Source organism: Sphaerodactylus townsendi, linkage group LG07 (assembly GCF_021028975.2).
Source record: "Sphaerodactylus townsendi isolate TG3544 linkage group LG07, MPM_Stown_v2.3, whole genome shotgun sequence".
Taxonomy (NCBI): domain Eukaryota; kingdom Metazoa; phylum Chordata; class Lepidosauria; order Squamata; family Sphaerodactylidae; genus Sphaerodactylus; species Sphaerodactylus townsendi.
The window spans coordinates 121291906-121311668 of NC_059431.1; the positions used below are offsets into that span (position 1 = coordinate 121291906).

At 49.5% G+C, this 19763-nt stretch overlaps 2 protein-coding genes across 2 annotated transcripts in view; one reads left to right on the forward strand and one right to left on the reverse strand.

The window, feature by feature from the left end:
- SAMD8 (sterile alpha motif domain containing 8) overlaps window positions 1-5824 on the reverse strand; it is a 41291-nt gene extending 35467 nt beyond the window's left edge. The window contains 1 exon segment of the mRNA XM_048503262.1: window positions 5669-5824. The gene's annotated coding sequence lies outside the window, so the exon portion shown is untranslated.
- A 7592-nt stretch (window positions 5825-13416) lies between these two features.
- Window positions 13417-18749, forward strand: LOC125436342 (dual specificity protein phosphatase 13-like). Its single transcript, XM_048503259.1, has 4 exons — window positions 13417-13641; window positions 15504-15721; window positions 17963-18151; window positions 18467-18749. Coding segments are annotated over exons 1-4 (576 nt in total). The 5' UTR covers window positions 13417-13474; the 3' UTR covers window positions 18469-18749.
- The last annotated feature ends 1014 nt before the right edge of the window (window positions 18750-19763 follow it).

Genomic DNA, 19763 nt, shown 5'->3' on the forward strand with positions numbered 1-19763 from the left:
ACCTGGCTGCGACAATTATCCCAGTTGGATGACAGTATTTTGACATTCTTTACGCAAGAAGCCAGCAGAGAGGTACTGGAATCTGCAAAGGGAAATCCCAGGTCACGGGGTGACATCACAACACAGCATTTATCAGGCAGGCTATGTTTTTGGCCTTCCCCGGTCATCTACACTTTACCCGCAGGACGCTGAGTGCTCATTTTACCGACCCTGGAAGGATGGGAAACTGAGTCAGCCTTGAGCCGGCTACCTGAAACCGACGGCCATCTGTACAGGACGACAAAAACTGGCAGAAGAGGAAAGAAATGAGCACGCCTGTGGGGATTAATCGGCGCCCGCCCAGTTCCCCTGAACAGCGTAGTGCAGGAGTCTTCAAACTATGGCCCTCCAGATGTTCAGAGACTACAATTCCCATAAGCCCTACCACTTGGCCATGCTGGCAGGGGCTGATGGGAATTGTAGTCCATGAACATCTGGAGGGCCGTAGTTTGAAGACCCCTGGCGTAGTGGCAAGAGTGCCCCAGCTGAGCTGCCTCATCGGCCACAGCAAACGTGCCCCTCAGGAGTAAGGCCGCTCTCCGCACCAGGCTGACTCTGCAATCTTCCCCCTTTCTCAGCAGGAAAAGAAGGAAGGCCCCCGCCTCCCACCCCGGGTTTCTGTGGTCAGCAAGCTGCCACAAGTTCTATTCTCACTCGAGCACTCTGGCAGGAAACCTGACGACATGATTCAAGACTGTTGAACGCAGCACGCCACCCAATTCTGCCCAGTAAGCCAAACTCAGCAGACAACTGCAGGGAAATTCATCACAGCTGCTTCCAAGTTTGGCACGGCACAGCACAGGGTAAGGAATACTAGGTCATTTTTTTTCATTAATCCTCCCCCACACGCACACACACACAGGTAAGTAACCAGACACCTAGAAAGCCAACAACAGAATTCTTAGAAAGATTACAGAACACCAGTTAGCTCAGTACAATATAAAACACAAGAGCGATGTCACACACGCGACACTCACAAGACACGTTGCTCTAGAGCAGGGGTGTCCAACTCTGGCGCTTCAGATGTTCATGGACTATGATTCCCATCAGCGGCTGCCAGCATGGCAGGGGCTGATGGGAATTGTAGTCCATGAACACCTGGAGAAACACAGTTTGCAGACCCCTGGCCTAGGCCAGTGGTGGCGAACCTTTGGCACGCCAGATGTTATGGACTACAATTCCCACCAGCCCCTGCCAGCATGGCCAATTGGCCATGCTGGCAAGGGCTGATGGGAATTGTAGTCCATAACATCTGGAGTGCCAAAGGTTCACCACCACTGGCCTAGGCCAATCCCTACTACCAGTAGCTCCAACAGCAGTAACTGGCAGTGTCCATTTCGGAGAGGTGAAGTCCAAAACACTTTCCACAACCTCCGACTCTCCACTTTGTCTGGAGTTGGCCCAACACCCAGCAAGGCCTCTTCCCAGAGCAGCTGGCAGGCCTCACCTATGCCCAGGAACAAATCCTGCAACCTGTCATTTAAAAAAAATAGTATAATTAACCTTTCCTTCCAAAGTATAGACAACTTATGAAAAATTTCACGGTGTTGTCTGTGCCCCACAGGGGAAGAGCAATGACTCAAAGGCAGAGAATCTGCCTGGCTTGCAGAAAGTCCTGGGTCCCTCTCCAGATGCCTGCAGTTTAAAATCAACCCAACAGAAGGCAATGTGAAAAAACTCTGCTTGTGACCCTGGAGAGCCACGGCCAGTGGAAAAAGGCGGATCCCGATAGCCCCGTGGCCTGACCCTGCAGAAGATGGCTTTGTGCATTCACTAAACTGGTTATACCCGCCCCCACCCCCCAGATACACAAAATCGTTGACCAGAAGAAACAAGAGGGGTCTCGGTAACAGCCACGGTGCTCCATTCACATCAGGCAGACAGGAGAATATTACAGTTAAGTGACCAGATCTCCTATAGCAGTGACGGCGAACCTTTTCGAGACCGAGTGCCCAAATTGCAACTCAAAACCCACTTATTTATCGCAAAGTGTCAACACGGCAATGTAACCCGAATACTGAGGTTTTAATTTAGAAAAAATGGGGCTCCGAGGCATGCGTTACTTGGGAGTAAGCTTGGTGGTAGTCGGTGGCTTTGCTTTGTGCAACTCTTCCAATGGGTGAATCACGACCCTAGGAGGGTTTACTCAGAAACAAGCCCCATTGCCAGCAACTGAGCTTACTCCCAGGTAAATGATTGCACTTTAGTTCTTCGCATGAAAATCAGTGGGGTTTAACAGCCCTTAACAGGGTTACCTAGACTGCTTCCCCAAAACTAAGTCTTAAATTTAATGCTAATATTTGAACCAAGTGACCCAGGCCAGCCTAGATGTGGGGTGGGGTGACTCTATTTCCGCGTGCCCACAGAGAGGGCTCTGAGTGCCACCTCTGGCACCCATGCCAAAAGTTCGCCACCACCGTCCTATAGCAGCCATACATAAGAAGCCATAAGAAGACCTTCTTCCTTTTTTGCCCGCGTGACTAGTCACCCACGAAAAACATCATTATTCTATACAAGGTGAGCCTTTTCACAGACAAGGTTTAAGATTATAAGTGCAGGTATGTTCTGAAACAGAGTCTAGTCCACAGAAGACGATGCATCAGTTTGCCTTTAACACGCCAGAGGACCTTTTTGTGGTCATTTTAGGTGTGACAGATTACTATTTACTTGGCACCTTGTTCAACCACTTTTCTGCAAAGGAGCTCTGAGCACCAGGTGCTTCTCTCTCCTCCTGCGTTTTATCCTCCTGTTGGGTGCAGGAGAGCAGCTGGGTCAAGGTCCTACAGTCAGACTTCCGGGAAGATTTGAACAGAACTCTCCCGGATTCGTGCCCAGTCCTCCAACCCCAGTGGCTTGGCTCCCCCCAGGAAAGATACTTTTCAGGGGCCTTTCAGAGAGCCCAAACTGGCCACTGTTCTCAAGTGGGAGCGCCACATGTGAAACGGCCCCGAATATAAGACAGTGTCTTATATTAATTTTTGCTCCCAAAGATGCGCTATGTCTTATTTTCAGGAGATGTCTTATTTTTCTGTGTTCTGTTCGTCAGGCATGCTTCCAAACAAAAACTTTGCTATGTCTTTCGGGGGATGCCTTATATTTCGTACTTCAGCAAAACCTCTACTATGTCTTATTTTCCGGGGATGTCTTATATTAGGGGAAACAGGGTAGCAATAGGGAAAGGAAGCCGTGTCCCCGAACAAACAGACCCATTGCTCACCTGAAGCCATCAACTTGGTGCTCTCTCCCATATAGAAAAGCCCAGAGGTGCAAGGAAGAGTGCTTATTTTGGGAGCCCATCCCCAACAAATCACTGCTCCTATTAACTTTGGGGGTGGCTACTGCGAGAAACCTTTTTAACGATTCCATTCGCGTGCCGGGATTATTCAGATTTGCACCTCCTCCCCTGAACGTCCGGAAGGTAAAATATTAACTCTAACATCTAAACGAGTAAAACAAATTAAGGGAATGTTTCTCCTTGCAAGAAAATCAGGGAGGGATAAAGAAACTGACCTCAGATTTTAGAAGATCACAGAGGTGTTGCAATGGGAATTCCAATTCCCTCCACAATTACGCATGGTCCCAGACGGAGCTTTTAACTTCCTCTCCGGGTTACCTAGCATCTCATGTTCTGAGGTAGACTGCACTTATGCACGGAGTTTCTACTAAATGTTGAAAGGGCTGCTAAAGAACCAGATGTAACCTTGGCATGACGAACTCCTACAGTCCACGCCAACCTCGAGACATTTTGGGTGCCAGGTTATTTGGCTACAAATCACAAAACAGGACTAGCCAGCCCTTTTCTTGGCTTGCATCCAAAACTTGCAAACAGTACTCAGAAGAACAGGTCTACCAGATCCGGCCTTGGTTTTTGCACCGTGGCCAGCCACACACTGGCTCAGAAAGCAAAAGGCGCACGCCATGTGATAGACTCTCATGTTACATGCAGGTTCCACTTACTGTATTTACGCAAACACAAGGCCAACTTACAACTTGCTGAAGTGCCCCCTATATGATAAGCTTAGAGAAGAAATCCTGGGGCCCAACTTGACGGAATGGGCTGGAATAGATAATAAATGGAAACTGAACTATTTGCTGTTGGGTAAGGACCAAAGTATTTCCAGTAATGAAGCTCGGTTTTGTGCTTTACTAAACAAATACAGGAAAGCAGGTGGTCAGGACACCATCAGCTCTTTTAGAGAAAGGCTAAAATAAGTTTTATTTTATATTTTAACTTTTTCTCTCTTTGCCTGTAACAATTTTGGAATTTAGCCTTTTATGAATTATTGTATGACTGGTTATCTATCTATCTATATATATATAAATGGAACCATGCGTTTGTTGCTTCGAGAATAACCCCGCACCCGCTGGCCCAAACACTCTGAAAGTTTCACAGACCCTTACTCATTCCCCCGACGGTGTTCTTAAGTACCTCCCGCTGTCAGACAACACACCTGAGCCAGGTAAAACATCTTTTTCCTGGCGCACCAGGCCATGAAGCTGCCTGTGTGTAACTGTCACCCTTAGAATGTTCGTGCCCTTACAATGTTCGCTCAGATGGCCAAAGATGAGCAGTGAAAACAGTACATAGGCAATAACTCAAGTGGAAGTGAAACACATACACACATTGCCGTGTGAGACGTCAGGTGGGGTTCCCCCCACTCACATGCAGGTACCTTTCACTCTCTGTGCCTCACCCACTACTACCACACAACACACCTACTCTCATACACATTCAGTGGAGGAGAAGGAAGCGACGGAGGGGGAGGCATGCAAGGGAAGAGAAGTGAGGGAGGGGACAGAGAGTGAGGGGTGGCATGCAAGGGAAGGGAGGGAGCGGGCCCAGCAGCTGGATATGACCCACCCACCCTAAAGACGGAGACGGAAGGGAGGGAAGGGGTGGCATGCAAGGAAAGAGAGGGTGGGAGAGGGAAGGGATGGAGGGGGAGGCATGCAAGGGAAGAGAAGTTAGGGAGGGGACAGAGAGTGAGGGGTGGCATGCAAGGGAGGGGAGGCAGGGGGCCTAGCATCTGGATATGACCCACCCAGGCCCCGCTAGTTACCCATAAACAAACATTAATTCAACAGGTCAACTTTCTTTCCCAGTTGCGCCATCGAAAGAGGAGGGGGTGACCTTACATAGCAGAAATTACAGTTTTAAGGTTGGGGGTCATGTTTCATTGGAGTAAACATGGTCCCTTACACGGCTGGTCATCTTGACCTCAGCGTAGACTACCCTGTTGGGATCAGGCTAAAGGTCTGGGGGTGGGGGGGAGGGCACCCTTGGCAGGATCCAGTCTGGGGATCTGCACCGCGGCCAGCCACACACCAGCTTCGGAGCCGGTGTGTGTCTGGTTGCGGTGCAGAGCCCAAGGCTGGAACCTGCCAAGGGTGCCCTCCCCTCCCCCTTTCCCCCTTCCCCTCCTGGACCTTTAGTCTGATCCCAACAGGGTAGTCTATGCCTCGCGCCTGATACTCAGAGATAGACTCTCATGTTACATGCAGGCTCCACTTACCGTATTTACTCAAATGCAGGGCCGACTTGCGCCGTCGAAAGAAGAGGGAGTGACCTTACAACAACCCCAGCCTGGGAGACCAGGGGCCAGATCCTTCCCTCCGCCAAAAAACTCACCGGGTGACCTTGGGCCGCGCCCTGCCTCGCAGGGCTGTCGTGAGGATGAGGCAGGGAGGGAGACCCGGCTGCTCGGAGGGACCTTTTTGTTAAGGGCGGGGAGAGAGATAGACTGCCCCCCTGCGCGGAGGCTCGCCGGCCGCCTCGCTCCCGCCCCCGCTCACCTCCGCCAGGCGCCTCCGCCGCGGCGACGTGTCCGGCAGCGTGCAAACGGCCCGTCCGGCGCAGCTCCGCGTCCCTCGCCGCCGCCTGCCCCATCCCACGGACGGCGGCCGCGGCCCGGGAGAACCTGCGAGCGAACTCCCTCGGCGCCGCCCCCTGACGTCAGCGGAAGGGGCGAGGCCGAGACGCGGCGGCGCGTCTTCCGCGCGAGGCGGGCGGAGGGGGTGGGGCGCAGGCAAAGCCACGCCCACTTCTGGACCCCTTCGCCGCGGCGGGGTCTCCTAGCAGGGGTCTGCAACCTGCGGCCCTCCAGTTGTTCACGCACTACAACTCCCATCGTGCACTACAGTCCCCTCCAGATGTTCATGCACTACAACTCCCATCATGCACTACAGTCCCCTCCAGATGTTCACGCACTACAACTCCCATCATGCACTACAGTCCCCTCCAGATGTTCACGCACTACAACTCCCATCATGCACTACAGTCCCCTCCAGATGTTCACGCACTACAACTCCCGTCATGCACTACAGTCCCCTCCAGATGTTCATGCACTACAACTCCCATCATGCACTACAGTCCCCTCCAGATGTTCATGCACTACAACTCCCATCATGCACTACAGTCCCCTCCAGATGTTCACGCACTACAACTCCCATCATGCACTACAGTCCCCTCCAGATGTTCGTGCACTACAACTCCCATCATGCACTACAGTCCCCTCCAGATGTTCGTGCACGACAATTCCCTACGAGGGCTGATGGGAATTGTAGTCCGTGAACATCTGGAGAGCCGCAGGTTGCAGACCCCGGCGGCGGAGCGGGGTGACCTTCGTGGGGGGGCGTCGGAGGGCCGCTTCTGGCGGGGGGGGGGCGAACGCCGCTGCGCCCAGCCGGCAGGAGAGGATCGCGACATATAACCAAGCATCGTAAAATATAATAAAGCACAGGTGTCAAACTCGCAGCCCTCCAGATGTTATGGACCACAGTTCCCATCATCCCCTGCCAGCATGATGCTGGCAGGGGATGATGGGAACTGTAGTCCATAACATCTGGAGGGCCGCGAGTTTGACACCTGTGTAATAAAGGATCATATAGTAAAGAGCAGCCCGGGGGGAGGGAGGGGGTGGGGGGGAGGGAACGGTGGTTCTGCACGCGCCCGTCACCTCTCTCAACATTTGGGATCAGGACTTTCCTTTCTCTCTTTACACAGAACCTCTGCCGTTGGGGACGAATCTCTACATGGGGAGGGGCTATAGTTCTGTGGCATAAGTTGGCCTGCAGAAAGTTGCAGGTTCGATTCCCCGGCTCCTCCTATTAGGTCAGTGATGGCGAACCTTTTCGAGACCGAGTGCCCAGATTAAAAACCAAAGGCCACTTATTTATCACAAAGTGCCAACCCGGCAATTTAACCTGAATAATGAGGTTTTAGTTTAGGAAAAACGGTTGGCTCCAAGGCGTGCGTTACTCGGGAGTAAGCTTGGTGGTAGTCGGTGGCTTTGCTTTGAAGCAACCATGCAACTCTTCCAACGGGTGAATCACGACCCTAGGAGGGTTTACTCAGAAGCAAGCCCCATTGCCAGCAACCGTGCTTACTCCCAGGTAAAGGATCGCGCTTTAGTTCTTCGCATGAAAATCAGTGGGGTTTAACAGCACTTAACAAGGTTACCTACACTGCTTCCCCAAAACTAGGTCTTAGGTTTAATGCTAATAGAGCCCAGCGGCCTAGACCAACCTAGATGTGGGGGGGGGGGCGACTCTGTTTGCATGTGCCCACAGAGAGGGCTCTGAGTGCCACCTGTGGCACCCGTGCCAGAGGTTTGCCACCACTGTATTAGGTGGTGTGAAAGCCTCTGACAGAGACCCCAGAGAATCACTGCCAGTGAGACTAGACCAGGGGTCCCCAAACTTTTTAAACAGGCTGTGCCCACGTGATGGCTGGTGAGCTCCAGCCGGGGGTCGGACTAACTGCTTCGCATTGCTGGGCACCAATCCATCCGCCTCTTCGACCCCTGGCTAAGCTTCTCCCCACCCTCGTCTCCTTCTCTCCAATCCGGCCCTGAAGTTTCTGTCATTTCTCTCCCCTTGCTGCATTGGTACGGTCCCCTCCAGCCGCTTGGAATGAGCAGCGAAGCCTGCGCTTAATGCTGTTTGTAAACCTGGGAAAAGGGAGATAGAGGAGATCCGGTCAGTCTGAAGCGGGGTCGGATAAATGTATTCCGGGGGCCTGATTTGGCCCCCGGGCCATAGTTTGGGGACCCCTGGACTAGACAGTTCTGACTCTGATAGACTGATGGTCTGAATCAGTATCAGGCAGTGGTGGGATTCAAATAATTTAACAACTGGTTGTTTACAAGCACCATTTTAACAACCGGTTCTGCCGAAGTGGTGCGAACCGGCTGAATCCCACCACTGGTATCAGCTAACTTCAGATGTTAACACAGAGTGATCGGCAGACAGCTTTGCAGTTGAAACGAGGCAAGCGTCGTTCTCGGAGTCCAGCGCTGTCATTTGCCTTCCCTGAGACACAAAGCAACAAAGCTCAGGCGTATGACTCATGCTGAGAAGCCAGAGGTGGGGACCATGCTGAATAAATAGTAATGGCTGACAAATTAAATTACAGGTTTTGTTTGAGGATGAAGCCCGGCCCTAGCCACATGTATGTCGAAACTGTGCCCAAACCCATGAGATGGGTCAGAAGTGCCTGACCCTGTTCACAGTAACATATCAAGGTGGTGAATAAACTTAAAAACCTCTCAGCGTGGCTTTAGATGCCACAAGGGCGACGCTTTAGACTTCCTTCACACGCGGTTTTCACCTCTCCTTGGCTGTTTCTGCTGAAGACAAGACCAGGCAAAAGGTTATTGCAATTTAAGATTTCGTGGTCAAAAGCCACATAAGGAAGGGCTAGGATTTCCAGGGTCCCATCATCCTAAACCTTGAAATTCATTGGATGTGGGGGGGAGGGGAGGTATGATGTCATAGTTGAGAATCCAGAGATGTCATAGAATGGGACCCGGCGACATCACACTGAATAGTTTAATCAATAGCCTCACTTTCACACACCACCAAGTGCAGAGAAGACCAGATGTGCTGTTAGGGTGGAAAGTATCACATGCGGTTGTTCAGTTCACAGAAGAAGCTGCTGCAATCTTCCATCAATTTAACACTGAGAAAACAACAACAACAAATTTACTTCCCGGTTTGGGTTTTTCTCTCCTGCACGGGTGTGTGAGGTTTTAACCCAATCCACATTTTCCTCCGGTCAAACAGCAAACAGCAAGTTTACTTTTGAGCCCTGAACCGGATTGGAAAACAGGTGAACCAGATCAGGATCAGAGGCATCTCGGAAACGTTTTCAGCACTTTTCTAATTTTTCTTATCCCAGCTCTCATGCACCGCTTATTAGATCCTTCATGATATTCAGGTACGTTGCTTTATACCCTGTATGCACCTTGAGTTTCAAGTACAACATTGGTAAATAAATAATATAGCACAAATACATAAATAATAAATAAAATAAGTAATGAAAATAAGTAATGACCACCTCTGTACTCATTTGCCTCCCCACCCCCCACTCCATCCCCATGCTAGAGAATGGTCCATGCTCGGCTTTGCCCAAAGGAATTGTGTATGCATCATACAGCATAATAAATTCTCCACAAGATAAAATTGAAATTGATAAGAAAATTGATAAGAAAAGCTGTCACTGATGAAGGAAAAGACCCTACCTAAATGAGAATATTTTGACCAGCAATTTCATACTTCTGCCTTATCGACTGGGCACTAGGAATTTGTGAGTGTGATTCTGTGGACGTTTATAGACTCAGAACCTAGTATATCGCACTCCCCCTCCTTGGGGCTTTCCGCACTGACAGAGTTGTACTGGTTTCTATCTAGGTTGACCTCAGTGTATCTGCACTGCAACTGAGCTCAACGTTGTTTTATCTCAGCCTCCGGAATCCTGTGAGCATCCCTGTCGTGAAGCTTATGAACTGCACCTTTCTGCTGGAACAAGGTCGATACCGCTTCAAAGCTTCGAAGTGCGGACGCATCGAAACAACACCTCATCCATTCAACCAATCAGGAGCCGCTTTTGTGGCATGCACAGAACGGGAGAGTTGTGGCGGGCATGTAACTGTAAACTGTAAACTGTAAAAACTGTAAAAAAAAAAAAAGAACGCTCTCGTTTCCCATGGTAACACAAGCTCCAATCACTTCATCGGAGGAAGCTGTAAACAGGCACCAAAGCACCGATCCCATTCGCACCTCTAGCTCACCGGTTCCTCGGCCCTGTGGGGGCCAAGTCAGTTGCTGTGCGGACAGCCTGGAGTCAAACCCCACTGAAGGGAACCGAGTCGACCTTAGCTCCCTTCTGTAGTGCGGAAAGCCCCCTTGAATACTTTTCCTAAGTCTCGATATTCCGCAGGGATTCGTGGTCTCTCCGTGGCCATCGCCGCCAAAGGCCCCCCGCTCCTGGCAGCTCCGTAGACTTGCGCTGGCTCGGTGCCCTCTCTTGGGCCTAGTCATGCAACCGACAAGAAGGGGACCCTCCCACAACCTGCACCACTCCGTCCCACCACTGGGTCTTCAGGTCATGTCTGGTCAACAAGGTCATGCCTAGCACCACAGGGTATTTCCCTACCGCCACGATTATGAATTGCAGTCTCTCCCAGTGGGCCCCGCACCCTACAAGCATGGGCTCAGTCCGGTAAGAGGCCAGGGCGGGGGCATAATCCTCCCATCCATCTGCCCATACCGGAGGGACTGCTTGAGCCGGAACAGTTTAAGTCCCAGTCCCAAAGCTACTGTGGGGTTAATTAAACATTTAGAGCATCCCGAGTCAATTAGCCCCCTCACGGACATCTTGTTCCCCTTAGTCTAAGGTGACCAGATGGTCACCTTTGTGAACCGGGATGGGGGGAAGGCGGCTGGTCGCGCAAGATCGCCGCAGCGCTTTACACTGCAGGAGCGCTTACTGCCTTCTCTGGCGCTGCCGCTATTGCTGCTTAGCAGTCACAGGGCGTGGAAACGGGCAAGCCCCAGAAGGCACGCACCTGCAGCCAAGCGGCGTCGCGGGAGGTTGCCGCGCCTCAGCCTTGTGCCCCAGAAGGCAGTGCGGCAGCCTCCCAAAAATCGGAACAATTTGAAGAACCCACGGGACAAATTGTTTAAAGGCGGGACTGTCCCGCCAAAAGCGGGACGTCTGGTCAGCCTACCTTAGTCCCATTCACTAGGGTCAGGGGTAGTACTAAAGGGGTGGAGACCACACTCACCTGGTCGTTAGCACCTGGTTTTCTAACCTGGCCATCAGTGCCATTCAGGCCAGGTAGTTGGCCCAGACACAGGATTTGCATTCACTAAGACTGTTGCTGTTGCAGGGAATGCAAATGTGAATATGAATGTAAATGGACTGAAAACCCCACCCGCAATACAATGCACTCAACCACACCTTTGCATAGCAAGTTCCACCCAAACACTTACTGATTGGTTCCCCCACCCTGAGACATGGACAATATATACCACACTAAACATTCCCTTCTCACTGGACACAATGTGTAACGCACTTCTCTTCATGATACACCTCTGAAGATGCCAGCCACAGATGCAGGTGAAACGTTAGGAGCAAGATCTACCAGACCACAGCCACACAGCCCAGAAAACCCACAACAACCAGTTGAATCTGGCCATGAAAGCCTTCAACAATACTCAGTCTACAATATTAAACATTTCAGAAAGAGGCTTTTGGTTAACAGAACACGTGACATATTTCCTCAGCAACAGTCAGGGAGCAACAGTTTTGTCACCTTTAGAATGTTCGTAGAGATCTCCCAGAATTCCGTGCTGCTGCATGCAAGCAAGGCTGTAAAATCCAACAGACTGAAGTCTGTTATACCTGCAGAGGTCCTCCTCTTCTCAAGCACCACCTTCCCAAATCTCCAGATATTTCTCACCTCGGGGCTGGTAACTCTATTTGTACAAGACACTTTCCTATTCATTCCAAGCCTTTCAGTATCTGGCCAGCCTCGCTAACATGTGTGAACAACATACTTGACATGGGAGCTGGTAATGGCCAATCCTTGGAATTTCTAGAATGGAGAGTGCACAATGTCACATGGTCAACAATTGTTAAGAACATAAGAACATAAGAACAAGCCAGCTGGATCAGACCAGAGTCCATCTAGTCCAGCACTCTGCTATTCGCAGTGGCCCACCAGGTGCCTTTGGGAGCTCACATGCAGGAGGTGAAAGCAATGGCCTGCTGCTGCTGCTGCTCCCGAGCACCTGGACTGTGAAGGCATTTGCAATCTCAGATCAAAGAGGATCAAGATTGGTAGCCAGAGATCGACTTCTCCTCCATAAATCTGTCCAAGCCCCTTTTAAAGCTATCCAGGCTAGTGGCCATCACCCCCTCCTGTGGCAGCATATTCCAAACACCAATCACACGTTGCGTGAAGAAGTGTTTCCTTTTATTAGTCCTAATTCTTCCCCCCAGCATTTTCAATGAATGCCCCCTGGTTCTAGTATTGTGAGAAAGAGAGAACAATTTCTCTCTGTCCACATTTTCTACCCCATGCATAATTTTATAGACTTCAATCATATCCCCCCTCAGACGTCTCCTCTCCAAACTAAAGAGTCCCAAACGCTGCAGCCTCTCCTCATAAGGAAGGTGCTCCAGTCCCTCAATCATCCTCGTTGCCCTTCTCTGCACTTTTTCTATCTCTTCTGTTTCTGAGTTGAAAATCATATCGTCTTCAGCTTGCCACCACATCGCTACTATTTTCTCTCAACTTGGCCATTACACACAGAATCATAGAATCATAGAGTTGGAAGAGACCCCAAGGGCTATCAAGTCCAACCCCCTGCAATGCAGGAACACACAAAGCAGGAACACACATGTGGATCCCCCCTCCCCCGGCATTTCCTGGGCTCTGCCCCTTAAAGGAGACGGGCAAGGAACAGGTTCCCTGAACTTGCCATCTTGTACAAGATTTGATTGTTGTTCCACTCCTGAAATCCCTGACAACATTTAACATTCTCATTTTTTTAAATCATAGAATATTTCATTGTGCAATCATTCCTGGGAAACTGTAAGGATGACCGGGGAGCGAATTGCCCTGGGAACTTGCGTGAAATTCTTCAGTTGGATGAGGAGTTCTGTCCATGGAACCTCCCCACTGTTTGGGTTTCACCAACCAGGAAGTTCTCCCCTACTTGAGGACCCCACGTGCCCAGCCTTACAGCCTGGCATGAAAAGAGGAAGCAGCCCAGATCTTGGCATATTGCAACACGGAGGCAGATTTTTTTTTTAAGTGAGGGCTCAAAGAAGGAAATTGGGTCCCAGCTCTGGAGAAGAGATGCCCTCTCGATCAGAAATGCTCTTCCTAACCGCTCTCCCATTTCTTAGCCTTTCTCCTGCAAGGGTGGTCATCGTTTGGCGAGAGCTCCTCTTTAGGGACCACTTTCCCCGCTCTCTCCCCTTGGACAGGCAGCTGGCTTTCCTGCGGCCCACCAGCACCTGTTCTGGCCCGTCTTCAACCAATTCACAATGACAGCTGGAGTCTCTGAGAGCAGCGCAGTAAACAAGCCAACCCGGGCCATTTTCTCGGGGTTTCGATCCAGAGGACAGGGAGCGGCAGCTTCCATGACGATGGCTGAAGAGGACACACTGCTGTCCGCAGACCCTGAATGCTCCCGAGCACGCCTGGCTGAGACCCCTACTGTGAAAGAGCTGGAGGAGCTCTTGAACACGGGGAGACCCTCCTGCAACCACGTCGATGAAGTTTGGCCTAATCTCTTCCTAGGAGACCTGTAAGTATATCTCGTTTGCCATCAGTTTATTCATCCCCCATCCCCCGTGGTGCTTCCTGCCTGACACCATCCAAGTAGTGAAAACAAGCCAAATTGTGTGTAACGTATATGACAGAAGAACAAAACAGCACGTCACACACTGAAGACGGAGGATCAATGTGTTCATTGAATATACAATTATGTATATTTTAATAATTGTCCAGTTACTGAATCCAATGATTGTACATTCAGTTTTTTCAACAATAAAAGTTCATTTTTGAGATATATAATCCATATCTTCAATATAAACGCGCGAGTCGTTTGGGAAGTACTTTCTATATGGAATATAATTATCCTAAAGATATTGAAAAAATGAACTATTTTTGTTCAGTAGATATTGAAGAGTCCGTCACCTGTTTTGTTCCACCAAGTAGTGACCAGGGCCAAGGCTGCATAGTTTCCAAGTTCTCATGATTCTGGGCTATCCTGGTCCACTGCGGTCAAAGCATAGCACAAAGAGGTGGTTTTGCCATTGCTTGTACTCGGGACTTTCTTGGTGGTCTCCCGTCCAAATACAAACCAAGGTTGACCCTGCTTAGCTTCCAAGGTCAGACAAGTTTGGACTAGCCTGGGCCATCCAGGTCAGGGTAAGAGATGTTCAGGGGCGGTTTGCCATTGTTTTCCTCTGTGTAGCAACTCTTGACTTCTTTGGTGGTCCCCTTCCGAGCACAAACAAGGGCCAACCAGCCTTCCAGGAAGCAAAAGCTAAAATGCAGCCCCAGCTCTCCAATGTGTGGCCAAGCCCCTGTCTTTTGTAATGTTAACTCTGTATTTGAATGTTGGTATTCTTCCCTTGGTTATCTTACTGTAACTGCGGGCTCTTGGGCCTGACAAGGGGCGGGCCAAGGGCAGCAGGAATCTAAGGTTTGGTTCTTTCTATATTCCTCAGAAATCGTCTATCTCTCGCACGCTTCGGTTCTCAATAAAGTCTTACGTTTTTTAAAGAAAAACTACAGTTTGCTTTATTTTGGGGCTGCGGTCTCACAGTGGCAACCAGACACGATTATCTTTTTCCAGTGTTGGAACCCAGGTCTTTCGGATGCCTTCCTGCTTCAAGCTCACCTGTTGCCTACCTTATCATCCTCTAAGAACTGGACCAAAATAATTTTTGTCTGTGTTTAACAGAGCAGTTGCATTTTTAAAATCTGTTTTTATAGTTTGCTTTTTGGCCAAGGACTATTTTATGAATGCATTTTTTGGCAGCTGAATACAGTTTTATGGCTTTTTAGTATGGAAAAATCTTGTTACCATTGTTATGATTTTATTGTATTGCTTTTACTTTGTGATGTTCCTTGAGCAAATCTCCGGAGATGCAACATACACCTTTTCTAAATAAATGCATGTCCCTAGTTGATAAGAAGAAAAAGAGTTTGGATTTATATCCCCCCTTTCTCTCCTGTAGGAGACTCAAAGGGGCTTACAATCTCATTTCCCTTCCCCGCCCACAACAAACACCCTGTGATGTAAGTGGGGCTGAGAGAGCTTCGAAGAACTGTGACTAGCCCAAGGCCACCCAGCTGACATGTGTTGGAGTGCACAAGCTAATCTGATTCACCAGATAAGCCTCCACAGCTCAGGTGGCAGAGCGGGGAATCAAACCCGGTTCCCCAGATCAAAGTACACCTGCTCTTAACCACTACGCACGCTGGCTAACATAATTTAGTGCACAATTCTTATTTCCATGGTAAAAATATGGAGCATTTACCTCATAAAGTAAGAACAGATTGGAACCCTGCATCATTGAAAGTCGCTGCAAAGGCCAACCTGGCCCTTTTACTTTACTGCCAAATGGCTCTCTGACTTTCTATCTGTCTTTCCTTTAGCGTTACAGCCCACAACAGATTTGGTTTATGGAAGATGGACATTAGCCACGTTTTAAATGCGGCCCATGGCATGATATTTTGCAAAGGATCCCACGGCTTCTATGGCCCCACCATTGAATATTATGGAGTACCAGCCTACGACCTTCCCAGTTTTGACCTGAGTCCATATTTCTACCCCGCAGCAGAATTTATACACAAAGCCTTGAGCATCCCAGGAGGTATGGAAAAGTTGCTGGCTACAACAGCTGTGATATTCTGGCAACATCTCACCAACCTTGGAGGATGTTTGCCACCATTTTGATGAAGGGCTGGAGGTTGGGGACGTCAGTTTGGTGGTGGTTGTGTCCCCTGGGCTCAGAAAGAGATTTATGAGTGAGCCCAGTTTGTCCTTCTCGTCTCTGCCTCAATTCAGAGCAGAGATGTTCAGAGTTCCTCTTCAGCCTCTCTATTCCTGAGTTGAATGGCCCAGGCTAGCCTGATCTTATCAAAGCTCTGAAGCTAAGCAAGGTTGGCCCTGGTTAGTATTTGGATGGGAGACCACCAAGGAAGTTGAAACGATGCAGAGGCAGGCAGTGGCAAACAAGCTCTGCTCGCCTCCAGAGGCGTAGGGAGGGGAAACAGAGCCCGGGGCAAAATGGCACCCGGGCCTGTCTGCTGCTCCCGCACCCTCCCCCACGAGGCCACACTCCCTGCGAGGCCATGCTCTCCTGCCAGGCCAGGCATGAGTGCCTCAGACACCCAGGCTACACACAGAGCCAGTGGACCTGTGTGTAGCCTGGGTGTCTGAGGCACTCGTGCCCAGCCTGGCAGGGGAAGCCATTTTGCGCCCCCATGTGACCTACATTTGTGGCGCCCAGGACAAATGTCCCCGGATGTCCCCATTGTAGCTACGCCACTGCTCGCCTTTCCCCTCAAAAGTCCAACAGGGTCACCATCGGTCTGCTGTGACTCGATGGTACTTGCCAGTAAAGATACCAATTGCACATATTTTACAACATTTATTTCTGTTTCAAAATGCGTACTGTTCTGTTCCCCAGGCAAACTAAAATCTGGTGCCTCGCACTTGACCAGAACAGAGTGTAAGACCCACAAACAAATAAGCAACAGTTCAAAAAAGGGTTTAATTGTATAGAGGGTTTAGGATTCTAATTCCTCCCAGGGCGATTTCGCACTCACTGTGTGAACTCAAGTTCGACGTATGTTCAGCCCAAGTGTTCCCCACATCCGGTGAATCCGACATGGGTTCGTCCTGCTCTGCTCCGTTCTGCCATTAAATTTTCGACTCCACCGGCGAGGTGGGGTAAACCGGTGAAGCTAGGTTGAACTCAAGCAAAGTGGGGAATCTTCATCGGGTCGATTCGCCAGTTCAACCAATCACAGATGAATGTTTTGGGTATGCGCAGAACGGAAGACTTGCACCGGCAAAAAGCGCACCTCCCCCCTCCCCCCGCTTCTGTATAACACTGACGACCATGCGCAGTAACAAAGGGCAGATTGCACACCGCTCATAGCAACAAAACAGCAACATTTTTCCTTCACAGCACCTTTTCGCCCAATCAAGACTACGTAGCTGTAGCGTAAAAAAAATTGGAAAAAAGGGACGCACGTTAGCATTCCCGCCCAAACGCAGCAGCCAATCAGGCATGACGAGTGAATGACGCGGCGAGGTGATCCCACCCGCTGAACTCGGCTCCGGCAGGACAACCTCGGCTGCTGTGGGAAGCTACGAGGGATTGACATAGGTCGACTCTTTTCAGCCTGATGAGTTGACCCTATGTCAATTCTCAAGTACGAAATCGCCCCCAGGGAGTCTAACTAATAAGAAATACTTGCGATACTGAAAACAACTGGAGATTGAGACCACTTGGAGGGCTTGCAGGCACCGATTCTTTCTTGCTTGCTTGTGCCTCTTCTAAGTTCTCCAAGTGTCCTCCATCTGGACTCTGTTTCCTTGCAATCTGTTGGAACTTGGTGACTGAAAATGCTGTGGGTCTCTAACATACGTCTGGGATATTGCTGCCTTCAGCTTGCCACAGACACCTGAAACTAAACAAAACTGTAAAACAAAGGGACTACAAACTAATAAAGATATTGTAGTGCTCTTGCCTCTAGAGGGCTTCTTAAAAGGACAGGGTCTAACTAAAGTTCCCTCCCAAGGAATACTGTACATAAGCAATTAAGCCCATTCTACCTAAGGGTATAACTGAGACCTAAACAAAGAAAATAGCGAGAGCGTCTCTAGGGCATGACAATTTTCCTGCCATATGTGTTTCTGATGAACTGAGAATTACACTCAAGCAAATCTCACACAAGCCACAGTGTTGGGGCCCACAGTTTGGATGCAAATAGGGGCAGACTCAGAGTTGGCTTTCATTTTGCCCCCGTCCTAAATTGCATTGGCTGGGGTTAGGAATAAACAGCTGTTCAAGGAGTTGCTGACCTGTTGTTTCCTTTGGCAGCCAAAATCTTAGTGCACTGTGCAGTTGGGATAAGCCGTTCGTCTTCCTTGGTGTTGGCATACCTCATGATCTACCACCACCTCCCTTTGATTGAAGCGATCGAGGCGGTGAAAAAGCACCGGTGGATCTTCCCCAATCGAGGCTTCCAGAAACAACTGAGAAATCTGGATATGCAGCTAAGACAACGCTAAAGAAGAAGAAGAAGAGTTTGGATTCATATCCCCCCCTTTCTCTCCTGCAGGAGACTCAAAGGGGCTGACAATCTCCTTGCCCTTCCCCCCTCACAACAAACACCCTGTGAGGTGGGTGAGGCTGAGAGAGCTCCAAGAAGCTGTGACTAGCCCAAGGTCACCCAGCTGGCGTGTGTGGGAGTGCACAGGCTGATCTGAATTCCCCAGATAAGCCTCCACAGCTCAGGCGACAGAGCGGGGAATCAAACCCAGTTCCTCCAGATTTGATACACGAGCTCTTAACCTCCTACGCCACTGCTGAACCCAGAAAGAAAAAGAAAGCAACAATACCCCTGCCTCCTTATCCAGATCAGGATCAGAGACTATTTTTAAGCTATATACTCATTGACATTAAAACTTACGCTCTTCATTATTATTATTTTTGCCGCTTAAATAATATTAACTGTTTCATGCAGGTGGCTTCAAGATCTGAAAACAAGTGAACCCCATGTATATGCACAAAGACTCAGCGTGCAAATAATGTCTTTAGGACATTATACAATTGTCAATTTTGGGATTTTTTTTTGTTCCCACAGCATGGGAGAACACAAGCATTGCCAGCCAAAACAGATCTTTTTCCCTGCCCGCTGCTTGGAGCTCTGGTCAGTTTCACAGTGGTGCCATTATGTGTGCTACAGCAAATTCTCTGTGGAGATTCTCCACAGAGGTTTTCTCTGCTTGCAGCTTATCTGTTCACTATTTCACTATAAAAAGTAGATGAATAGTTTGTTTAGCTTAGCAATTCCATGCACATGTCATTCCTTCTTTTTTGTTGTTTTGAGGGGGATGTCTGAGAAGCTATGGCAACACAAACATGTGCATATTGCAGTTTTTCAACCATGTTGCTGTGGCTTTGCAGATATATCCCTGAAAACAAAAAAGAAAGCCAAACAACATTGTGATGGAATAGTACTGTAAAACTAGCAAAGTCACATATGAATGTGAAAAGCATCTTTGCCTTTTGATCTCCTGGAGGGAGGACAGGAAACTATGCAGATGTGCCAGGATGAAACTTCAAAGGCCAAATTACCTCGTGGCCTGAACAGAGTTTTCCTGAGAAGGGGAAAACAAAGATTTTTGAATTCCATCTTGAGACGTGGTCAGAGAAGCATCTCTGGGCCATGGGTTCCCGGAATGGGGACAAAGAACCAAAAGGATCGTAACCAGCTGAACAACCTCCGTGCATTTATGTTTTATTTCTTTGATTTCTGTTTTTAAATTAAAATCGTTGAGACCTCAGCTGGTTGGAGTTATTGGGGAAAAAAACCCAAGACCGAGGTGAGATAAGAGTGGCTCTCCCAAGCTTAATCTCAGCCTCAGTCGTCATAAACATATGCACAGAATCGCTAGGCCAGTGATTCCCAACCAGGGTTCTGTGGTACCCTGGGGTGCCATGACAATGCTACCGCCTGCCCGCCCCCCCCCCCCCCGGAATCAAATGGATTTTGAAGGGGAGGTTGGAAGCCTCATGGGCTCCCTTTAAACAACATTGAAAAACAGCATTGTTTTATTTGCCTAAATTCGGCGTGGATGGGGGGGGGGGTAGGTTTAAAGGGAGCTCTCCCTTTAAA

Excerpts from the sequence above, each read along its gene's own strand:
- LOC125436342 (XM_048503259.1), top strand. The coding sequence starts at position 13,475 with ATGACGATGGCTGAAGAGGACACACTGCTGTCCGCAGACCCTGAATGC. Across the intron at positions 13,642-15,503 it reads AATCTCTTCCTAGGAGACCT|CGTTACAGCCCACAACAGAT; the intron begins GTAAGTATATCT and ends TCTTTCCTTTAG. Across the intron at positions 15,722-17,962 it reads AGCCTTGAGCATCCCAGGAG|CCAAAATCTTAGTGCACTGT; the intron begins GTATGGAAAAGT and ends TTCCTTTGGCAG.